The sequence below is a fragment of the Chaetodon auriga genome, chromosome 13, assembly GCF_051107435.1.
Source record: "Chaetodon auriga isolate fChaAug3 chromosome 13, fChaAug3.hap1, whole genome shotgun sequence".
Classification (NCBI taxonomy): domain Eukaryota; kingdom Metazoa; phylum Chordata; class Actinopteri; order Chaetodontiformes; family Chaetodontidae; genus Chaetodon; species Chaetodon auriga.
In genome coordinates, this window is record NC_135086.1 from 13,651,639 (window position 1) to 13,669,863 (window position 18,225).

The 18,225-nt window shown below is 41.8% G+C and overlaps 1 protein-coding gene across 2 annotated transcripts; it reads right to left on the bottom strand.

Annotated features, from left to right (window-relative positions):
- Nucleotides 1-637: 637 nt before the first annotated feature.
- On the bottom strand, nucleotides 638-17,958 carry chn1 (chimerin 1). Of its 2 annotated transcripts, XM_076746609.1 has the most exons (9): nucleotides 17,879-17,951; nucleotides 15,493-15,539; nucleotides 9,831-10,476; nucleotides 8,305-8,389; nucleotides 5,116-5,289; nucleotides 3,654-3,731; nucleotides 2,773-2,910; nucleotides 2,000-2,105; nucleotides 638-1,515 (listed from the first exon to the last, which is right to left on the bottom strand). In XM_076746609.1, the coding sequence occupies exons 3-9, from the start codon at nucleotides 10,080-10,082 to the stop codon at nucleotides 1,344-1,346; spliced, it is 1,005 nt and encodes a 334-aa protein (XP_076602724.1). In that variant the 5' UTR covers nucleotides 10,083-10,476; nucleotides 15,493-15,539; nucleotides 17,879-17,951; the 3' UTR covers nucleotides 638-1,343. The 2 variants fall into 2 exon arrangements, with proteins under 2 accessions (XP_076602724.1, XP_076602725.1); XM_076746610.1 differs by lacking the exon at nucleotides 15,493-15,539 and having other exon boundaries at nucleotides 17,879-17,958.
- Nucleotides 17,959-18,225: the final 267 nt, after the last annotated feature.

Consider the following 18,225-nt stretch of genomic DNA (forward strand, 5'->3'; position numbering starts at 1 on the left):
AAAAACAAATAAATCACCACATTGAGCAGCATGACATCATTTCAGATGTCAACATCTCAGAGCAGAGCTTACATGTATATGAATGTTGTTTACCACTATGAAGCATTTCACATCTTTGACATCAAAAAGCTAAATCAGGTTGCTCGCAGTGATGAACACAAAGACAATTTTCACTCTGCTCTGCAGCTGGACAGTTCCTATCAGCTCCACAGAGGTTTTTAGCATCTTTCAGCTTTCGTTTTTCTGGCTCACTCGACTGCTTAGGTTCAGTGTCACTGCTCTCACGGTGTTGTTTCCAGATGCCACAGGAAGCTGTTTACAGGAAAAATGCTCTGATGTAACCACAACCTCCCCCACAAAATGGCTGACAGACATAGTTAGCAACATGCTGCTGAATGTAGTGGAGCATTTAGCAGCTAAAGAGCCAGATATTTCCCTCGGGAGTTGGTGGAGACCAAAAACAGAGCTAAAAGAGAGTGAGTATTGGACTTTCAATTGCCCAGTGACCAGAGACATGAATCCAAATGAACAATAATGTTGCTCCGTATCTGCTGAATCTATAAATAAGCAGCAGTTTGCTCATGTTTACAGCTTATCTCTTCTGCTCCCAGGTGGCCAAAAAAAATATTAATGCAGGTTTAATGCACAATTTGATGTAGATTTTTATTATGGCGACTCAGATGACCCATTAAGCACTTAATTTCTCAGAGTAAGGTTTAATAAATTAAACTGATCATGCAGAAGTTTTGTACAAAAACATTACAATAAAAAAAAAAATTAAATCCACAAATAATGCTGTTTAAAACACAATAAAAATGTTAAGGTCAGGCAAATGCACCAGTGTGTACACATGAACAGGAAAGGCTCATTCAACTACTTCAGGTTACATAAAAACAGCTGAGGAGATAAAAAAATACAGCATTGTAAAAATTACCCCAGAAAAATCAGTAGCTTATCTTTACATCCAGCTATACAATGTTTCACAGAAAAAACAGTGCGCAGCAGGCAGCTGGGAATGTGGACTATAACTACCACAGAACAGACAAAAGCAAAATCACAGCGCTACACCATCTCAACACATGCTGGGTTACGACTACAAAGCAACAAAGACCGCGCACCATGCATGCTGGTCTGTCAGCTTCTGAAAATCCCCCGACAAAAATGGGGAGACATAAAGTTCATCATCCACACCCGAAACAGGGGAGGACAGAAATTAGGTCAGTACTAGTCCATACGCAGGGCATTTTAAAAAACGTATCAATCAGTGTAATACAAACAGTCATTCAAAGTTTTTACACAAAAGAATGATTATGTGGCCGTTCTATAAAAGTCCTGATCTGTGCTCAGAAGAGCACGTCTTCGTTCTTAATGAGCACCTCCACCACCTGTCTCTGGTAGCGGATGTCATTGAGTGCTGTTATGGCGTCCAGGTTTGGCGCGCGCATCAGGGTGGGTCCGAAAACGATGGCCAGGTTCTCCGCGTTCATCAGGTTGAATTTCTCATTCTGTGTCACCCTGCAAATAAGTATTAAAGTTAGAAATAAGTTGGAAATAAACAGATTGCATGAAACGTACATGGACATTGTATCTCAATATCTCAAAGTAATATGTCCCCGTACAGCCCGTTCAGCCCTCAGTAACTTTAAGCATGCAAAGAATTTGACTCTTAGTTCTCCAATTTAAAGCATCACATGTCATCTGAATAATGGCTTTCACATAGCCACCATTAAATGTAGATTTAGCAATTGCCTAAATTCTGTCCATCATAAAAGGTGATGCCTCTGATTTACTTCTTCCTTTATTCTTTAAACAAAGTGTTGTCACTGTCATTTTATATGATACATTTACTTATGTTTCCACTGACAGCTCTCCCCCATGCTCCAAAAAATCACACTACTCTTCCTACCTAAAATAGTCAAAAAAACATAATGATCCCCCTTTTCTGAAAGCCCTGCCTGCTAATAATTTAGCTCTTACAGAGTTCGACAGGAGTTCTCACCTTTTCAAGTGCGCCATGAGGTACTTCAGAGTTTCGGTGTGTGATGGCGGCAGCAGAGCCAGAGCCTCGCGGAAAGCTTCCAGCTTCTTGTCCGGGTCTGTGAGCTCTGAACAGAAACAGAAAGGAGAGCTGCTGTAAAAAAGTGGCCACAGTGCACTCTCTGACCTCAGAGGGCGCACGCAGGGGTCAACTTAATAATTTCCTTGTGGGCTAAGAGAAGCCATTAGTTTCCATGAGGAGATCTGGGCTGCTTGAGATGAGTAATGCAAATGGGCTCTGTGAATGTGCTCTGTATGCTTTTGTTTTGCAAATTAGAGGCATGACTGGAGTTGAATAGTTTTTCAGGACTCCCAGTAAGAACTATAAATTCAGATGAAGTGAAGTTTGAAATAACAGCCAAGGACTGTGCCTGTGCTGGCAGCAGCTTTATAAAGTAAAGAGAAAATGCAGCAAAGTGCAGTCCAATACAACAACTACACAAAGCCTCAACAATATACATATACATGTTCATATATGGGCTCGTCTGGACAGGAGTCAAACATTAGCTTTTGTTAGAGGTTGTAGAATTGGACTCCATCAAATACTGGTGTTTCTGTTATTTTGTCCACCCTCATTAGGCCAATATACTACAGCTGACATCTGTCACCCAGCAAAGCGTTTTCCACATGAACCAAAGTGACCACATGACATAAAGCTTTGAAGTGGATGTTAACCACAGCAGAATCCAGCTGAAACAGGTGTGCGTGCAACTAATTTGCCTTGTTGTGACTCACTTGCAGCCTCGATGAACCTTGGGTAAGCATCGTATGAGATGACGGGAACAGGCAAATCCCTTAGGTACAGTTTCAGTGCACCGGTAATGATATTGATGTCTTCATAGGCTTTCCCTGAGATGTCTGTCTTCTCGCCATCTGTGAGGATGTGTGATGGAGACAAGGAGAAGAGAAGGAGAGTTTTTCACACTGGAAAACTGGCTGACATCAGCACTTTCACGTCACCGTGTGAACTGAGGAATAAAGAGATCGTGTGATGCGTGGGCGGGGGGAGAGAGGAATCTTCTCTCGCTCTGTATTTTGCAAAGTGGCTGCTATCATCCGCCTGGCCTGTTTTATTCTGACTTTCCCTCAGTTATGCATGCTTTCCAGAGAGGCCATGGCCTACTTGTGCAGGCAGACTGAACATCACAGTGCTGTGAGCTGGAATGACACTCTGTCATGGATGATCTCCCACATGCGGATCTAGCTAAGAGTTTAGCCCACTGCTGCAGGGTTTTTCTTGTAGTTAAAATTCACACTGCGCTGGGCCAAGACAGGCTCATTCTCACTAAGTCTATTACTGAATCCCAACACAGTTTTTTTTCTCTTTCTTCTACAGCTATGTTTGCGGCAGTGAGAGCACAGCCATGGTTTGTATCCCTTGAGGTCCCCCCATCTGTCCACACTGCAAAACCCTGCATGAGAGGGACATGTCAGGAGAAGATCTAGGCTCCCAGATGGACAATAATCCTTCTCAAATGTGTCACTTTCTCATTAATCTGATTGTTCTGGGTGTCTTATGTAAACATATGTGAACACGCAATGTCAGTCGTCACGTTGTGGGCTGGCAGAAATCTATAAAAAACAGTTACCACGCGCAGAACTAAAGGAAACCATACCTTTGTCAAACGCCATCTTGACTTCTTCCACTGAATCACTGAATCCAGATATTCTGTAGAGGCCCTCAGACTTCAGTCCTTGAGGAGCAAATAAACAACCTTTCAGACATCATCAGAGCTGTCATGAGTAATGTAGAAAAATTCACCTGCGTGTATCGCCCAGGGTGATTTAGGAAATGCCATTAAGCACTCTTAAATATGCATAAGAAATTAAGGATAAAATGTCCACAATGTCACACAATGGAACAACATGGGCAGATGCAAATAGTTTTCTGCATCAGCGGGCAAAATAATAAAGACATAAATCAAACTTAGCTTCAGACATATTTTAGAGGGCAGACAATGAGGGAGCAATGAGTTTCCTACATAGTTGAATGATTTAACTGAAATGCAATCAAGTAAGGCAGCAGGAAACAGAGTAATGTATTCCTCATTACACGTTTACAATTACCAGCACAGTCATCACTCCTCTCAGTCATCCCCCGCCCCAAAAACATTAACTCAGTTAGTAATGTAATCAGACTTTTAACACCTCAGACTGAGGAGAATGTGCTGTAGATGGCTTGCTTTGAAATTAGACGAAAGCTGTTCCACAACAAGCGTCATAAATACAGCAAACAGGATCCATAAACTTCATTGCAAATGGCGTCTTAAAGGGGTCGTTTTGAAAGAATTGCTTCTGCATAATGGCAGTTGAAAATGTTAAAATTAATTTTGTTCAAGCGATTACGTTTTAAATGATTGCATTTTGTAAATGGTATTTCTAAATCATTTCAGAATAACTTTAGTGTTTCCTGATGTGACGGGACATGAGCTAAATGTCTTTATGTAAGCAAAGAAAGGCAGTAAGTGATTGGAAAAGTATCTATTTATCTGTCTATGAAACTGATTCACGCCTTAATATTGAAATTTAAATGCTACTTAATATTCATAGCTTTGAAGCACTTCTGTCTGAACTTGCATTGGATTCCCTTTGTTGATATTTCCAGAGGGTCATTTATGCATTTTCCAAAAATTAATATTAATTTGTACAGGTTTCACAGATAGAGGATTTTTAAGTGTCCAGATCAGGTTCCTAAAATTGGATTGATTAAATTCAACACTGGAAAATTCAGTGTAAATTTCAGATTTTTTTTTTTTTAATTCCAAAATTGTTAAAGATAGATTGATATTTCAGTGCTATTAATTCAGCTGCATTTAAATTTCATTTCATTAAGTATTCAATCGTGATTACATGTCACAATGTTTTGGATTTCTTATAAGATTTGGATTATTTTGGCTCTTATTCTTCAGTTCAGTTCAATGGCCACGTTCACTCAAATCAGAGTTTGGTTTTGTTGCTTTTTGGCCTTTAGAGTAATTGAATGAACTAAACTGCATTTATCACATTTACATCTTGGGCATAAATGTCCTTAGACCGAGCTTTACGTTTGAAATACACAAACACACGTCCTAAACAAACCTCGTGACTCGATCTCTCGTATGCACATGTCCACCACCATGGGCCGCGCTGTGTTATAAGCGTTCACCAGGGTCGTGAGGTCACAGCTGTAGATTTTACGGATCTGTCTCAGGTCTGGCTTGCAGTCGTTGGGTACCAGAGGTGAACACTGTTTGTGGACGTTCAAACCACAATCTACAGAGAGACAGAGAGACATCATGAATATCTGCAGCAAAAAGTCAGAATGGACGGACGGTGTACGTCATATTTAAAATTTATAAACCACAATACAAGGACTTAATTGTTTTTTGTATTTCAGTAATTCTGAGCTCAGGATTATTATGTAAATTCAACATCAGGTTAATTTTGATTTGGTCGGCTGGTTTCGTGTGTGTGCTTTGGCTTGCAGAAGAGTGTTAATTCCCTTGGTCAATATTTGCCCCCTAAAATGTCACAAGACCACTGGAGAGTTCCTCTCGCTGTACCACACATGGCATTGGAGTCACCTTGAGCCCTGCATAGATCCAAAGTCACCTCTGGACGACCATTAAAAACAGCCAAATAAAACAATGACAAACCACAACAAAAGATATTATTGTACCGAATATGTGAGAGTATATTTTTTCAGCTTGTATTAAAACATTTCTTAGTGCAGGCAAAATGTATTTGGTCATTATTAAATGCAGGGAAATTCTCTTTTTTTTTTTTGATGTGTTCAGTTGCAGCCTCACTGGGTGTTCAAATAGCATATTAGTCATGATGTCAGTGTAAGTATCCCACATTGCGTTTGGTCTTCAGTCACAGCGGACAGGGCCTGAGGCACAGCTGTTTCAGGGCAGGATTCACCTTGTCGGGAACAGAGGAGCCCGTGGAGAGCAGATGCAGAGAGAGACTGCAGCTCTGCTTTGAAACAGAGACGCATGGAGGGAATTAGAGGAACAGTGAAAACGCTGTGGCCTGGAGGAGGGATAGTCAGCGCTGCTGCGTGCTCTATTCTTTTCCAAATCCAAGCTCACACACAATGGCTGTGGAAGCAGCAATTGAGGCGCTGCGGGCTACATTAGACCTAGTTTCCCAGACTAAAATGGGGCAGCTCTTCAAGCTCTTGGATCTTTTGAGCCGTCTCCAAGTTCTGAAAGGGTTTTTTTTTTTTTTGACAAATGCTGTGTGCTTTTTGATTCCAAAAACATAAAATATAACATTTTGATCCCTCAGAACAATTGTTACTTTGTAATTTTAAACAAAAAAATGTCTCTGAGAGCCAAGAATCTATGCTTCTGGAGAACCTCAGACAATATTTAGATTAATATGGGTCCCTGGAGAAATTCACGGAGCCTGCATTTATATGCATTGATGCAGAAATGTAATTACCTTAAGAGATGATTCTCTTAAGGATATGAGACAGGCAGTATAATAGAGGAGAGCCTGTCATCAGACACAAATCTGCAGAGCTCCTGTTGTCCATGTGAGCACATTGATGGCCCTGGGTCCCAGGTGGGGCGGGTGAGGGTGAGACAGGGGCCTGAGGGACACCAGGAGACAGGAGGTGCTGCTTTACTGCACCGTCAGCTCTGTATCTGTTGCTATGGGGAGGAGACTGCAGCTTGGTTTTGGCTAAAGGGCTCTGAGAAGAGGTTTAATGGTGGCTGGTTGCTAATTTCTAATCAGCACATTATCACCGTGTCTTTCTACCAGCACAGTTACCAGTTAAAACCGGTCCCTGTCTGACTGAAACTGAAAACAAAAAACACCACTTGTATTTGTTAGATGGTCTGGTTTCCCTACCAAGCATTTAAGTTAAACAGGGGTTGAGCCGCTTGACCTAGCTCTTTGGTTGAAGCCGCTGAATTTTAATGTGTGTGGAAACAGAGCTCCTTCCCCACGCTCCGAGCTCTGCTGCTCATTAAAGAGACATGCCAGCTTTGTTTTCCTTCACGGGCATGATGGGATGAGGCTGGGGGGCGTACACTGATGAGGAAATGTGGCACAACAAGCACAAGCAGAGGCTGGCTTCCTGGCACTCAGCCAAAAACAGTTCACACATACAAAAAGAAAAGGGGGTGGGAGAGAATTTTTTTTTTTTTTGGTATGCAAATTTGAGCATCATGTGAGACTTTGCTGCCCCAGATTCTGGTAGCTGTGGTCGAGTTTGAAGGAATGGCGATGTAAGAGTCGATAAAGATTGGCTCCAACCATATGTGCCTTCCTTTAGATTGTTGTCAGCTTTCAAAATCAAGACGTTAATAATTAATGTCTGAGCTCCCACAGATTTGTGTGACATACTTTGTTTCATCAATAAAACATCAAAGACACACATCAGACTATATTATAGCACTATTCTGGGATGTGAAATGAACCTAACAACAGCTGCAATGAAACTGAAATCTTTGTTAGTTTGAAGGTTTTTGACAAGCAAAGGGGAAAATATAACAGAAGCATTTACCTCCCAATATCAGGTCTGAAGGCGTGTATGTACCAGCTATCACACAAAGTAAAGGAACATTCATAAAGGACTGAAAATGATTACAGATTGTAGGCGAATAATTAAAAGAAATATGCTCACACTGTGGAGCACATCAATGCAAAATGTATTTAGAAAAATACAACAACAACAACAACAACAACAAAAAAAAAAAAAACGAGCTTTAAACATAATTTTGTTGGCTGCTGTATTGAGCCTACTGTTGCCTGTTCACTGGACTTTAATGCAGAAGATGTTTATCCATTAAAATCATGCAAGTGGAAATGCAGATATCCTTTGTACTTGAAATGATGTCAACAAGATGTGAGGAACAACCCAGCTGAAAACATCCGGTCCTTATTTCCAAAGAGAATAAAGAAAAATACCTTCAGATGTTTAATGATAATCTGTCATCACTGATTGTGCTTAAACTCATTCTTCTGCCTGTTTGAACTGATTCACCCATTCACAAATCTAGTGGGGAAAAAAGTGGGTCAGAAATAAGGTTTTAACACAGTGTTAAGTATCTGTTACATCACAGCTATGGAGTCCTCATTCTGTTCTATTATACAACCCCTAATCCATAAACTACTGTTCGGATTTCAGATTAAAACTCGATAATCCGGCTCCAGATGCACTAAAAACCAAGTAACCCATATACACCAATGCTCACTTTGTACACCGTGAAGATGCTGTGAAGTGATGAGATCGTTTACATAAGACTGTGTTCGCCTGAGAACAAGATGTACCTGAACATTTGACCCCCTGAGCCATCAGTCCCCACATGAAGCTGGCACAGTGTTCACACCAGTGAGGGCCCCGAAAGGTATGGACCTACAACGGAGAGGAAGACAGTGACAGATATTAGTGATGAAGTGCGATGGCATTGGCAGAGAGAGAGCGCAGCAGGGGGTTGCAGCCATTTAGTCCATAGAAAACCCATCTCCTCCTTTAACTGGCCATGAGAACTGTAGGTGCTGCCATCTTGAATCAGGCAGAGAAGGAGGCTTATTAGTGGGTGGAGGAGGACTGTTGTTCAACTACACCCTCAAACTGACAACACGAGGTGGGTGCAGAGGTGACTTGCAGCGGGCCAGGCTTTGCCATCATGGCACAGCAGGATTTGACACTTCACCACAGCAAAGGTGCAAATTGTCAGGGAAATTTGCTATGGAAACAGAGAAGGCCACCTTGCTCGTGTAGGAGGAGGGAGCCCCCACGCTCCATCAGGTAACAACAGCCCAGCCAATCAGGGAGGCCTCTGGGAGCAAGAGCAAGCCACAGCTCTCCCCGTTTCTCTCCGTGCAGTATGTCAGCAGCAGATACAGCAGGCTGATTTGGTAAAGAACTGCACGTTTCTGGTAAGCAGGCGATCGTGGTGTTAACAAATATTAAGAAGAAGAAGTTCTTTGACAGTCAGCCATCATTATCACAATCAGCTGGAGTGATGTCACTTCTTTAGGCACCTTTCCATGTTTACAGAATGTCACGGTTGCAGTTTGTGCTGCTATTGACTCACTATAGGATCATGTAATTATTCATACTGTATCATGCCTGTTTATAGGCAAGGAAAACATCAAAAGGCAGGTGATGGATGTGTTTACCTGGAGTGATTAACGTATGAGGCTGTGGTTTGAAAACAAGTCAAACTGTAGTTTAACTTGATAAATGTGTTGTTGTACCTGTTCAAGTGATTCATTTGCAAACTTTCCAATTGGAAGACTTATTTTAACACCCAGATGTGATTTATGTTTTGTACATTTCTGCACTAAAACACTCTCTTTAGCACGAATTTGCTCAAATTAAACATTATCCTTTCAACGCAGGATCCTGCTGTTAAAATGCTGAAACGCAACATTCAGCGATACAAGAGAGGGGAGCAGCTGAAAGAGTTTGCTAAGCATCAGCAGTTTGAAAGCCTTGAAGGTAATATTTCACCTGCTGCTCTCCGTTCCATTAACCAGCCAAGCTAAGTGAGCCCGAGCCAAACAGGGATACACTCCTCCACTGTTTCCCCTCTCCATCGGCCTAATCTCTCCATCTGGTGCTCGAACTAACAGCAGTGCTCCACAGACCACCCAACAGATTTTCTTTTGATAAAGGCTCACTGGACAGACCAAAAACAGCTCTGTTTGTCCCCCCCCCCCCCCCCCCTCCTCCAATCTCTCACAAGACAAGCATGAGAAGCAGCCCTCTGACCACACATGATGAAATTAAAGCAACATTTTGACGCAAAACAGCCGTCAAGAGTTCTGTAAGTTGACTCCAGTCTCACCTTGAAGTTGTGGACTTTCTCAGATTTGGGTGTCCGGTCGCTCTCCTTCAGAGTGGCTCTGCGGACCAGTGAGGTGAGCTGTGAATAGGCGAATAGTTTAAGTGGCTGCCAGAAAGTGGCTGGAGGTTTCTGTGGCCCCATCCTCATCCCCAGAGCTGCCGCCAGCATATCCTCCTGATTGGCCTCTCGCTTGGCCTTTTGCACCAGGGACTTCTCTTCCTTGCGAACCTCGTAGGACTCTCTAGATGGCATTCTGGTGCTGCAGTCTCCCAAACCAGATGGAGGAACAAACCCAGTGGAAAAACTCTTGATGCTCAGAGCAAGTCTATATCAAATGATATTGCTTGCATTGTCACAATTAAATAGAGACATTGCAGAAAAGAAAGTGCAATTTTGAATTATATAAAAAAGTCTGGAAAACACTGAATAGAGTCCAGAAGAAAAAAAAAACAAAACACTGTGGTCCTTATTAAATCCTCTCACTGCAGTGACAGTAGATCAAGTGGAGCCTCTGTGACAGGAGTGCCAGGTTTTATACAAAAGAGGTGCAGCCCTGGGTGCTCATGTGGTTCTCTGGGAACGTGTATGCAGATGAGCTGAGTGGTTGTGCTAATCCTCTCCTCCCTGTGCAGAGCTGATATTCTCCCTGGAACAGAGACAGCACACTGTTGTGTATGGATGCTGTCTGGGCGGGCAGAGTGAGGGGGAGGAGTACAGGGGCGGACTCTGTAGTAGACACAGCGGATTAAATGGATTCCACCAGCCAATCACAGCACGGACACGGCGGCTTTATAGTAGCCACCACCCCGCCCCCACACAACCATCTCCATCAGATATACAAGCAGGGGAGCCTGGGTAGGATGAAATGAGAGTGGGATGATAATGAGCAATGAATGAGTCATGCATCAAGAGTGGGCTGCTGCCTGCAGAACTTGCGACAGCAGTGGGCCGTTGGAGAGGAGCTATTTTCAAAATCATGTTGCCACAGAAACTGGTCATGACTGGGACCACAAAAAGCAAAAACACAAAAGCACAAAGCACACACGCAAAATATGAGAGCAGGTATTTTAATGCGCACTTTAATACAAAGAGATGTTCCAGCTTTCAAACAAAGAACAGAAATTCCATTTTCACCGCCGAGCAGCTGGACTGAAAACTGAGGGAAAACAAAACCTAAATATAAATGAATGAAGACTAAACAGAAATATGAAGCGACTCCTAAAGAAATTTTCATTGTTTTTATCAATCTAACAATCGATCCACAAGGTGATGAAACAGCTTTGAAATTTCCACTCTGACATATTTATGCAGAACAGACTAACAGACAAACTCTATTTTGTGTTTTTAACATCTTTCAACGTTGAATTACATGTCTCCTGTGCACACTGAATTGCCTTTGGTTATGTCACATGCAAACAACAAATAAACAATGTAAACATCACCCCGAATGAATCATACACTACATGTTGAATTGGATAAAATATGATCCAGTTTAATAATTTGTGTCATAAATCAATATTCACGTCTTACATTTTGATAAAACATATAATAAAGAATTCAGCATATGTCTGGAAGCTGGCAGCCTTTTCTTCCTCTGCAGTCTTTGTCTGAACATTCATTTCCTTGAGGTTTACACTGATGCAAGCGACGTGTTGTGTGTATGCAAATGAACTCTCAAATATAGCATCATGATAGGGATGTGGGAGAAAGGAAGGATCTCCAACCTGCTTCTGTAATTCACGCTGCAAGTCAAATGTGATTATGCTCCCACGTCTCAGAGACTAAAAGTCAGACACTCTTAAAGTGCAACGCTCTCACCTCTCGCAGAGGACAGCAGGAGAGGAAGTGACTGTACAGACTCTCCTTCAGAAATCAATCAGGGCTGCTGAAGCTCTCGCTGCCCCCACCTCAGCAGAGAGGTATCAAAATGAGAGCATGAACAGCGGAGGGGAGCAGAAAAGGGGCTTTGAAGATCAGTGTACTTATGTAGAATGGCATCCCAAACTGTGGTGTCTGGCAGGGTACGGATCACAACATGAAAGACGTGACACAGAGGGCTTCCAGTGCAGCTCGCCTCTCTCATGCTCAGCGAACGGTCTCTGCTCAGGAGGGTACCTGAGAGTGGTATAGATAAAAGACGGTAAGAGCCTTTTATATGCGCCGGTTCATCCTCTCAGACCCTGAGCACTTTAGAGGGTTTTGCAGCGTAATTGCGTTGCCTGCTGTTAAGTGCAGTGTCTGACTCCCAGGATGTGGTTTACTTTGAACGCAGCTCTAATTGACACTGATTGATTTGCTTGTCTTCCAAACATGTCCAGAGACGGGACTCTTGAGGATGGATGCATACAGTGCAGTGTCTTTACATCTCTGCGATGTCCATCTGTGTCCAGGCCTGGACATGTGAGCCTGTCTGAATGTTTGTGTCCAGCCGGAGCTAAGATTTTAACAATGATCCTTTTTTGATTTGATTGGGATTTGACCCAGAAACCCACACAAAAACTTTCTCGCTCTTTGTTTAAACTTTTTTTCCGCGCTCCCTCCCACTCTATCTTAAGCCATTAAGCTGTTGAAGACATGCTGACAATTTCTGCGGGCTATGAGGGTTGTTACATAAGGAAATGATACTCTAATGCACTGCTGACCCAGCACTGGCATAAACACCCATTACGAGGACAGCAGAATTTGCTCTCATGATCTCATGATGAACTCTCATGGCTATGATGTCTACCTCGCTCTCTCACATAATGTTTATCACTTGTTTGTGATAAATACATAACAGTTGTCATAAGCCGAATCTAAACTTCATAATTCACAGGCAAACCAAATGGCATGCAGATTTAGTGATGCAAACACTTATTAATATAAGTCTGCTGAACCTCATCCTTGAGTAAAGCTGCAAATCATGAAGTTACATAATGTTATATAACCGGAAACTGCAGCATGATGACGAGAGTGAGAGCCAGGGTGTTATAATGGAGTCCAAGAATATAGAGGACGGATGTCAGAACAAGGGTGCCTGCACACTGAAAGCTTTCAGTAGAACTGCACGCCATTAAACTTATGAAATGACTATGATAAATTCGAGTCTTGTCTTGCATTGTAGGTCATCACGCTGTGACTGAAGCGTCTTTGATATTTTCAAGCCACTTAAAATAAGACCTGCAGCCTGGAACAAACCATGGGCAATTTAAATTTGTGCTTTTCATTTTTATCATATCAACATTTCTATTGTAGATACCAAAGTGGCGTAATTCAGATTAATGTTAGATGTGTATGAGTTTCTAGCCGTGTTTGTGGCAACAAAAGCAGGTATTTTAAGCCAAACCATGATTCTTTCCTGACCCTAACCAAGTGGTTTTGTGCCTAAACCAAACTGGATCTAAACCACAGTGCCACAACGTGAAATTAAAATTTGAAGTTTATGTTTTGAAGATAAAAAGAGTAACATATTCATGGTGAAGAAATATGCAGTTTCAGCATAACCATGGTTTGCAGAAACACACACAATACCAACATTTATTCTGGTAACTGGGTAGCCCACTGAAGTAATAACAAAACCGTTACACAATTATTCATTTTTGGACCAGGAAGAGGACAGAGGACAAAGTGGATCGAAGACACAGAAAGGCTGCATGCTTTCGGCCACCACTACTGAGAAAATACCACATATGCATAAGATGCGGCTCAAATTGTTGCTTTTTCTGCGGGGGTTGCAAGAAACCTGGAACAAATTACACCATATTTTACAGAGACAAATAGATTACTTGGATGTGGCTGGAACAGTCTGTGCTCTGACAGTGATGTATGGTAGGCCGCTATCACGGTTTGCTATTCACACAGCAAGGTCAGAACAAACGTCGGACACCCTCTTTACAATGCATAGGCACAATATAGTGTGAGGTTGTAGTCACCGCTGCATTTTAAACTGTGGATTTATCCTAGTCTGTGTATATATAAACATGTTGCAATGGTCCAACCTGTGCCACCTGCCTAAAAAATCAGTTTAAATAGAGAAATCTTTGCTCACTGAAGCGGTCCTGATAGATGCGTGCATTGCATAACAGTAACAGCCTTGTTTGAAAATGTCAGAAACACAATGGTGAGCATAACAGTGACTCAGTGCTTCAGTGACGTGGAAGCAAATCAGTCATCACTTCACTGCTGTCACGCTTCATGCGCACAATGAACAACACAACCTTGACAGAAAACCTTTAAAATGTGTGTTTCTCTGCTCACACAGAGCTGTTACAACTGGTAGGAAGAAATAAAATAAAGTTAAATTCATCCCCTACAGCTCCCCCAAAATCCTGAAGATAGCAGGCTATCTAGCTATCTAGCAGTATAGGTATTACTTTATATGCTTGAATTTGTGGAGGTCCCACAACCGAGACTAACCTCACATCTACAGCCAGTCATGTACAAATGCTGCCATTAATCCTGCCTTGAGAAATAATTTGGTTACCGCAAAGTCATCTGCTTTGGAATCACCTGCTTTTATAAAGAACGACTGTATTATATGGAATGACAAATGGTTGTGAAGAATAATTAAAAGGCCTGAGTGGTCCTTTATCTCTGTGTGGCTCTACAGAGAGCAGTTTCCCCCAGCATCACTGTGAATACCAGTGTTTAGAGCTTGATGAATGACTCATTGTGCATCGGCTATTTTGGCAACAGGGTGATGATAACAGGATAGGATGATCTAGTTAATGCCTCAAATATTTAGTGAGTCTTTGGGTGTTTTCACAGAATGTCAAAGGAATGCTGCAGAACATAAAAAGGTTGGGTTTGTTTGCTTTTCCAGCAGGAAAGCGTTTAATTCTTAAAGGATTAGTTCAACATTTTGGGGATTTCTCTTTCTTTCCAAAAGTGAATCTGTCTCATGCCTGTGTGATATACATCCTTGAACCTCAATGACTGGGTGGGTCAACTGTCAGTGACTCCTAAATTGACATACTGTATGTCACCATTGGAGAGCACCAGAGCCAAACCGGTCCACTGACTGTCATAAGGCGGACCTTCATCGTACGGCAACTTCATCCTCACGTTACTAACGTTGTGAGGGAGTTTGCTTAGGTTTAGACAACAAGACTACTAGGCTGGCTGAAGCTATGAGGGGCTTTAGTATCGGACTATCACCTCTTGAGGTTTAAAGTGGTATTAGGAGACAGACCGAGGATAGCTGGTTAGCATGCTAACTTCAGTAGATAACACAACACATAGACAATGTCAGAACTGTTACCTCTTCATATCCTGTTAATGTTGTTTCATTTTTTCAATCTTTTAAACTATAATTCTGGCCATGTCTTCTATGTTACACCTTAAAACATAAAGTGTTTGTGGCCAAAAGTTTCTGTGCCTGTCCTCTTTAAATATTGCCAATAAAGAACGATATCAATAAAACAATCAGTGAATAAAACATTAAAGTTTTCTGTGTTATTCACTGCTTCTTGTTCTGCTAAGAAAAAGAAAGAAAAAGGAAGAATTGAATACATCTGCGAGCAAGCCTGTGAAGGTAACTTTATAAATACTTGATAATCTCCCTGTGTGAGCGTCCAGCATGGATTCTCTGAGTGCAGAACATCACACACTGGTCTCTTAATCATGGATGGATAGAGCAGCTTATATCAGCGATATATTTTTTCTCGCTCTTATGTAACTGTACCTTACTCCTCCGCATCCCCGGAGAGAATAAGAAGTCCCTGCAGCTTCCTGAAAGACAGCGAGGTTTCATGATCAGCTCTTGCACAATCAGTTTCGGTCTCAGTAACAGGCGCTGGGTCAGAGGTCTTTGATGCATGCTGGCAGCTGAGCGTGCAGCAGGGATCTCATCCACATACATTCTGTGCACTTGTTTGTAAATTCCTAATAATTTCTCAGTCATCTCTGAACTTTCCAGGAATTATTCATGTCATGTGGCACTACATATGTCACAAAGTAATCGGAAAGCTAGTGACCAAAAGACAAGCATACAATTCAACATATCAGAAGACAGAAGCTTTGATGAATTATTATTTGCTTGGGTTTAAGTGGAGCAGTTCTTTCAAAGAAATTCTTCTGGAAATCAACTATTTTTAAACTCAACACAATTGAAAACAGTTACAGAACCAAATTACACCCTCCTTCCAGGAAACAACCTAGAAATCATTAGAACATCATATGGAAATAACGACCCATAAAATAATGCATTAGCCTTGTTTTCATGGTACAGGCCAGTGGTTCTCAAACTGGGGGGCGGGCCTAACTCACAAGGCATAGAGCCACTGCAGGGGGGCTGTGGATGACTGGGGGAAAAACATGGAGTGAACATGATTTATGCAGGGAAAAAAGAACAAACAAGCTTGCTGATGCTATTGAGCTGACATTTATGTAGCTACAATTCAATTTGGATCCTTTTATTACATGGCAAAAAAAAAAAAAAAACACTGGTTTAGGCTTAATTCCAATTAAGGGAAATGCTGCAGAATGAAATTATATTTTATACAAGAATGTTCTTTCGACTTTGCAGCAACAGTTTAGGAAAGACTCTTTCCTGCATCGACATGATAGTGCTTCCACACACAAAGCGGGATCCATAAATTAGAGGTTTTCCAGGTTTGACTGAGAACTCTGACCTCAACCTCATCAGACACCTTTGAGATGAATCAATATATACACTTTGTTTGGGTGTCCACATACTTTTAACTATTTATTGTATTAATAAACACTGGGGCAGCGGAGGATGCAAAGTACAAGTTTGGACTTTTAAACAGTGGCATAATGGCCATTGGTATGCGACCGTTACTGTGAATGAGTGAATGTGATGAAAACTTTAAAGCAGCTTTTATGTTCATCATCATTAAGCAACAATGAGAAAGTTTTGAATGTCTGGTCCCTGCTCCCTCACATGCTTGCCACTCACTTGTATTCACAGAATCAAGCGGCATGGGAGCTCAGTTATGTGCTTGCTACAGTACATAAAATAAATGTAAAGATGCATTTTTCAGTAGAAAATGTGCCGGTGCCGTGGCCTGATTTGCCGATGTTTGTGGACAGGTGGCCCTGAGTCGCACTCTGGCAGCAGGTCTTGACTTCTGGTCAGTAATCTGCTCAGTGTCTGCTCTGGCTGAAGAGGACACAAACCTGTGGAGTGCTGACCATATTGTATCTTTTATGTTTCACAGACTGCAGAAAAACAGCATCTGTTTAGAGTGCCAGGTTCCCATGAGAACAATGTTTCTGAGCCGGTGGACTTTTTTCATACGCTGGTGGTTATCTTACCAGCTGAAATTAGCTGACTGGTCCCATGAGGAGGCAATGTTAATAGATATTTTAGAGGTGCTGATGTATGAATAATTTGATTAGTGCGCTTTATATTACCCAACACCGAAAACATATCACATCCTGAGCAACAGAGTGAGTTCTTTATGATGAAAGAAAACACATCTCATGTTTGTAATTAACACCAGGAGGACAGAATAAAAGCCATCAGTCAGAGAGTCAAATAAGACATAATAATGCAGCGTTGTGAGAGCTATACTCTGCCAGAGCAGAGCTCTCCACAACTGTGGCGAGGTAGCCCGCAGCCCAAATCATCTCTGGAAATATTCTGGGCTCAGCTCGTGAAAATGTCTGACAGTTTTAGAAGCAGCAGCAGCGTGAACACTTCTGCAGGGAATGACAGAGTAAGTTAAGCACGGAGGTAGACCGTTAAAAATAACTCCACATTCTCATCATATAAATATGCAATATTTCCCCGAAAACCTTGGGAGTACTAATGACACACCCAGCTCCTGCCTAAAGGGTGCTAAAACATTACAGTGTCAGCATGAGGAGCAGCAGCTTTGGTCACTCAGTGTCGGTGTCAGTGGTGGAGAGATAATGTCACATTTTTCTCTGTGCTTAATATGTTTGGTACAATTCTGCAACTGCAACCTCTGTGTCACCACAGTGAATATAGTGATACATTAGCAATTGAGTTTGGTTTAACCCTAATCCTTCCAGTATATTTAAACATACAAGAACTATCAACAGACAAAGATGAACTACAATAAGAAAAAACTACATCTTACCTCAGGGATGTTGATGGAGCACATGAGGAAGATCTGTGTCAGCTGCATCTCTGTCTGTCTCCTGCAAAATGACGAGCTAGTGAGTAAATTGGTAGAGAGTAAAAACTGCTTTGTGGTGCTGGTCGTGTCGGAGCTCCAAATTTATGACTCTGTTCTGTTTCTTTCTGTTTGTCAAATTTAATGATGGCATTATAACAAGACTATACATCTATGCAATCTGTGCAATTCTCCATTCCCTGTACAATTGTTTTAATTTTTTCCATTAGCGCTAATATTTTATATACTGCAACATACTTTTTTATCCAGTGTGCAATACTGAAAAACACTGTACTCGCTTATATAGAATG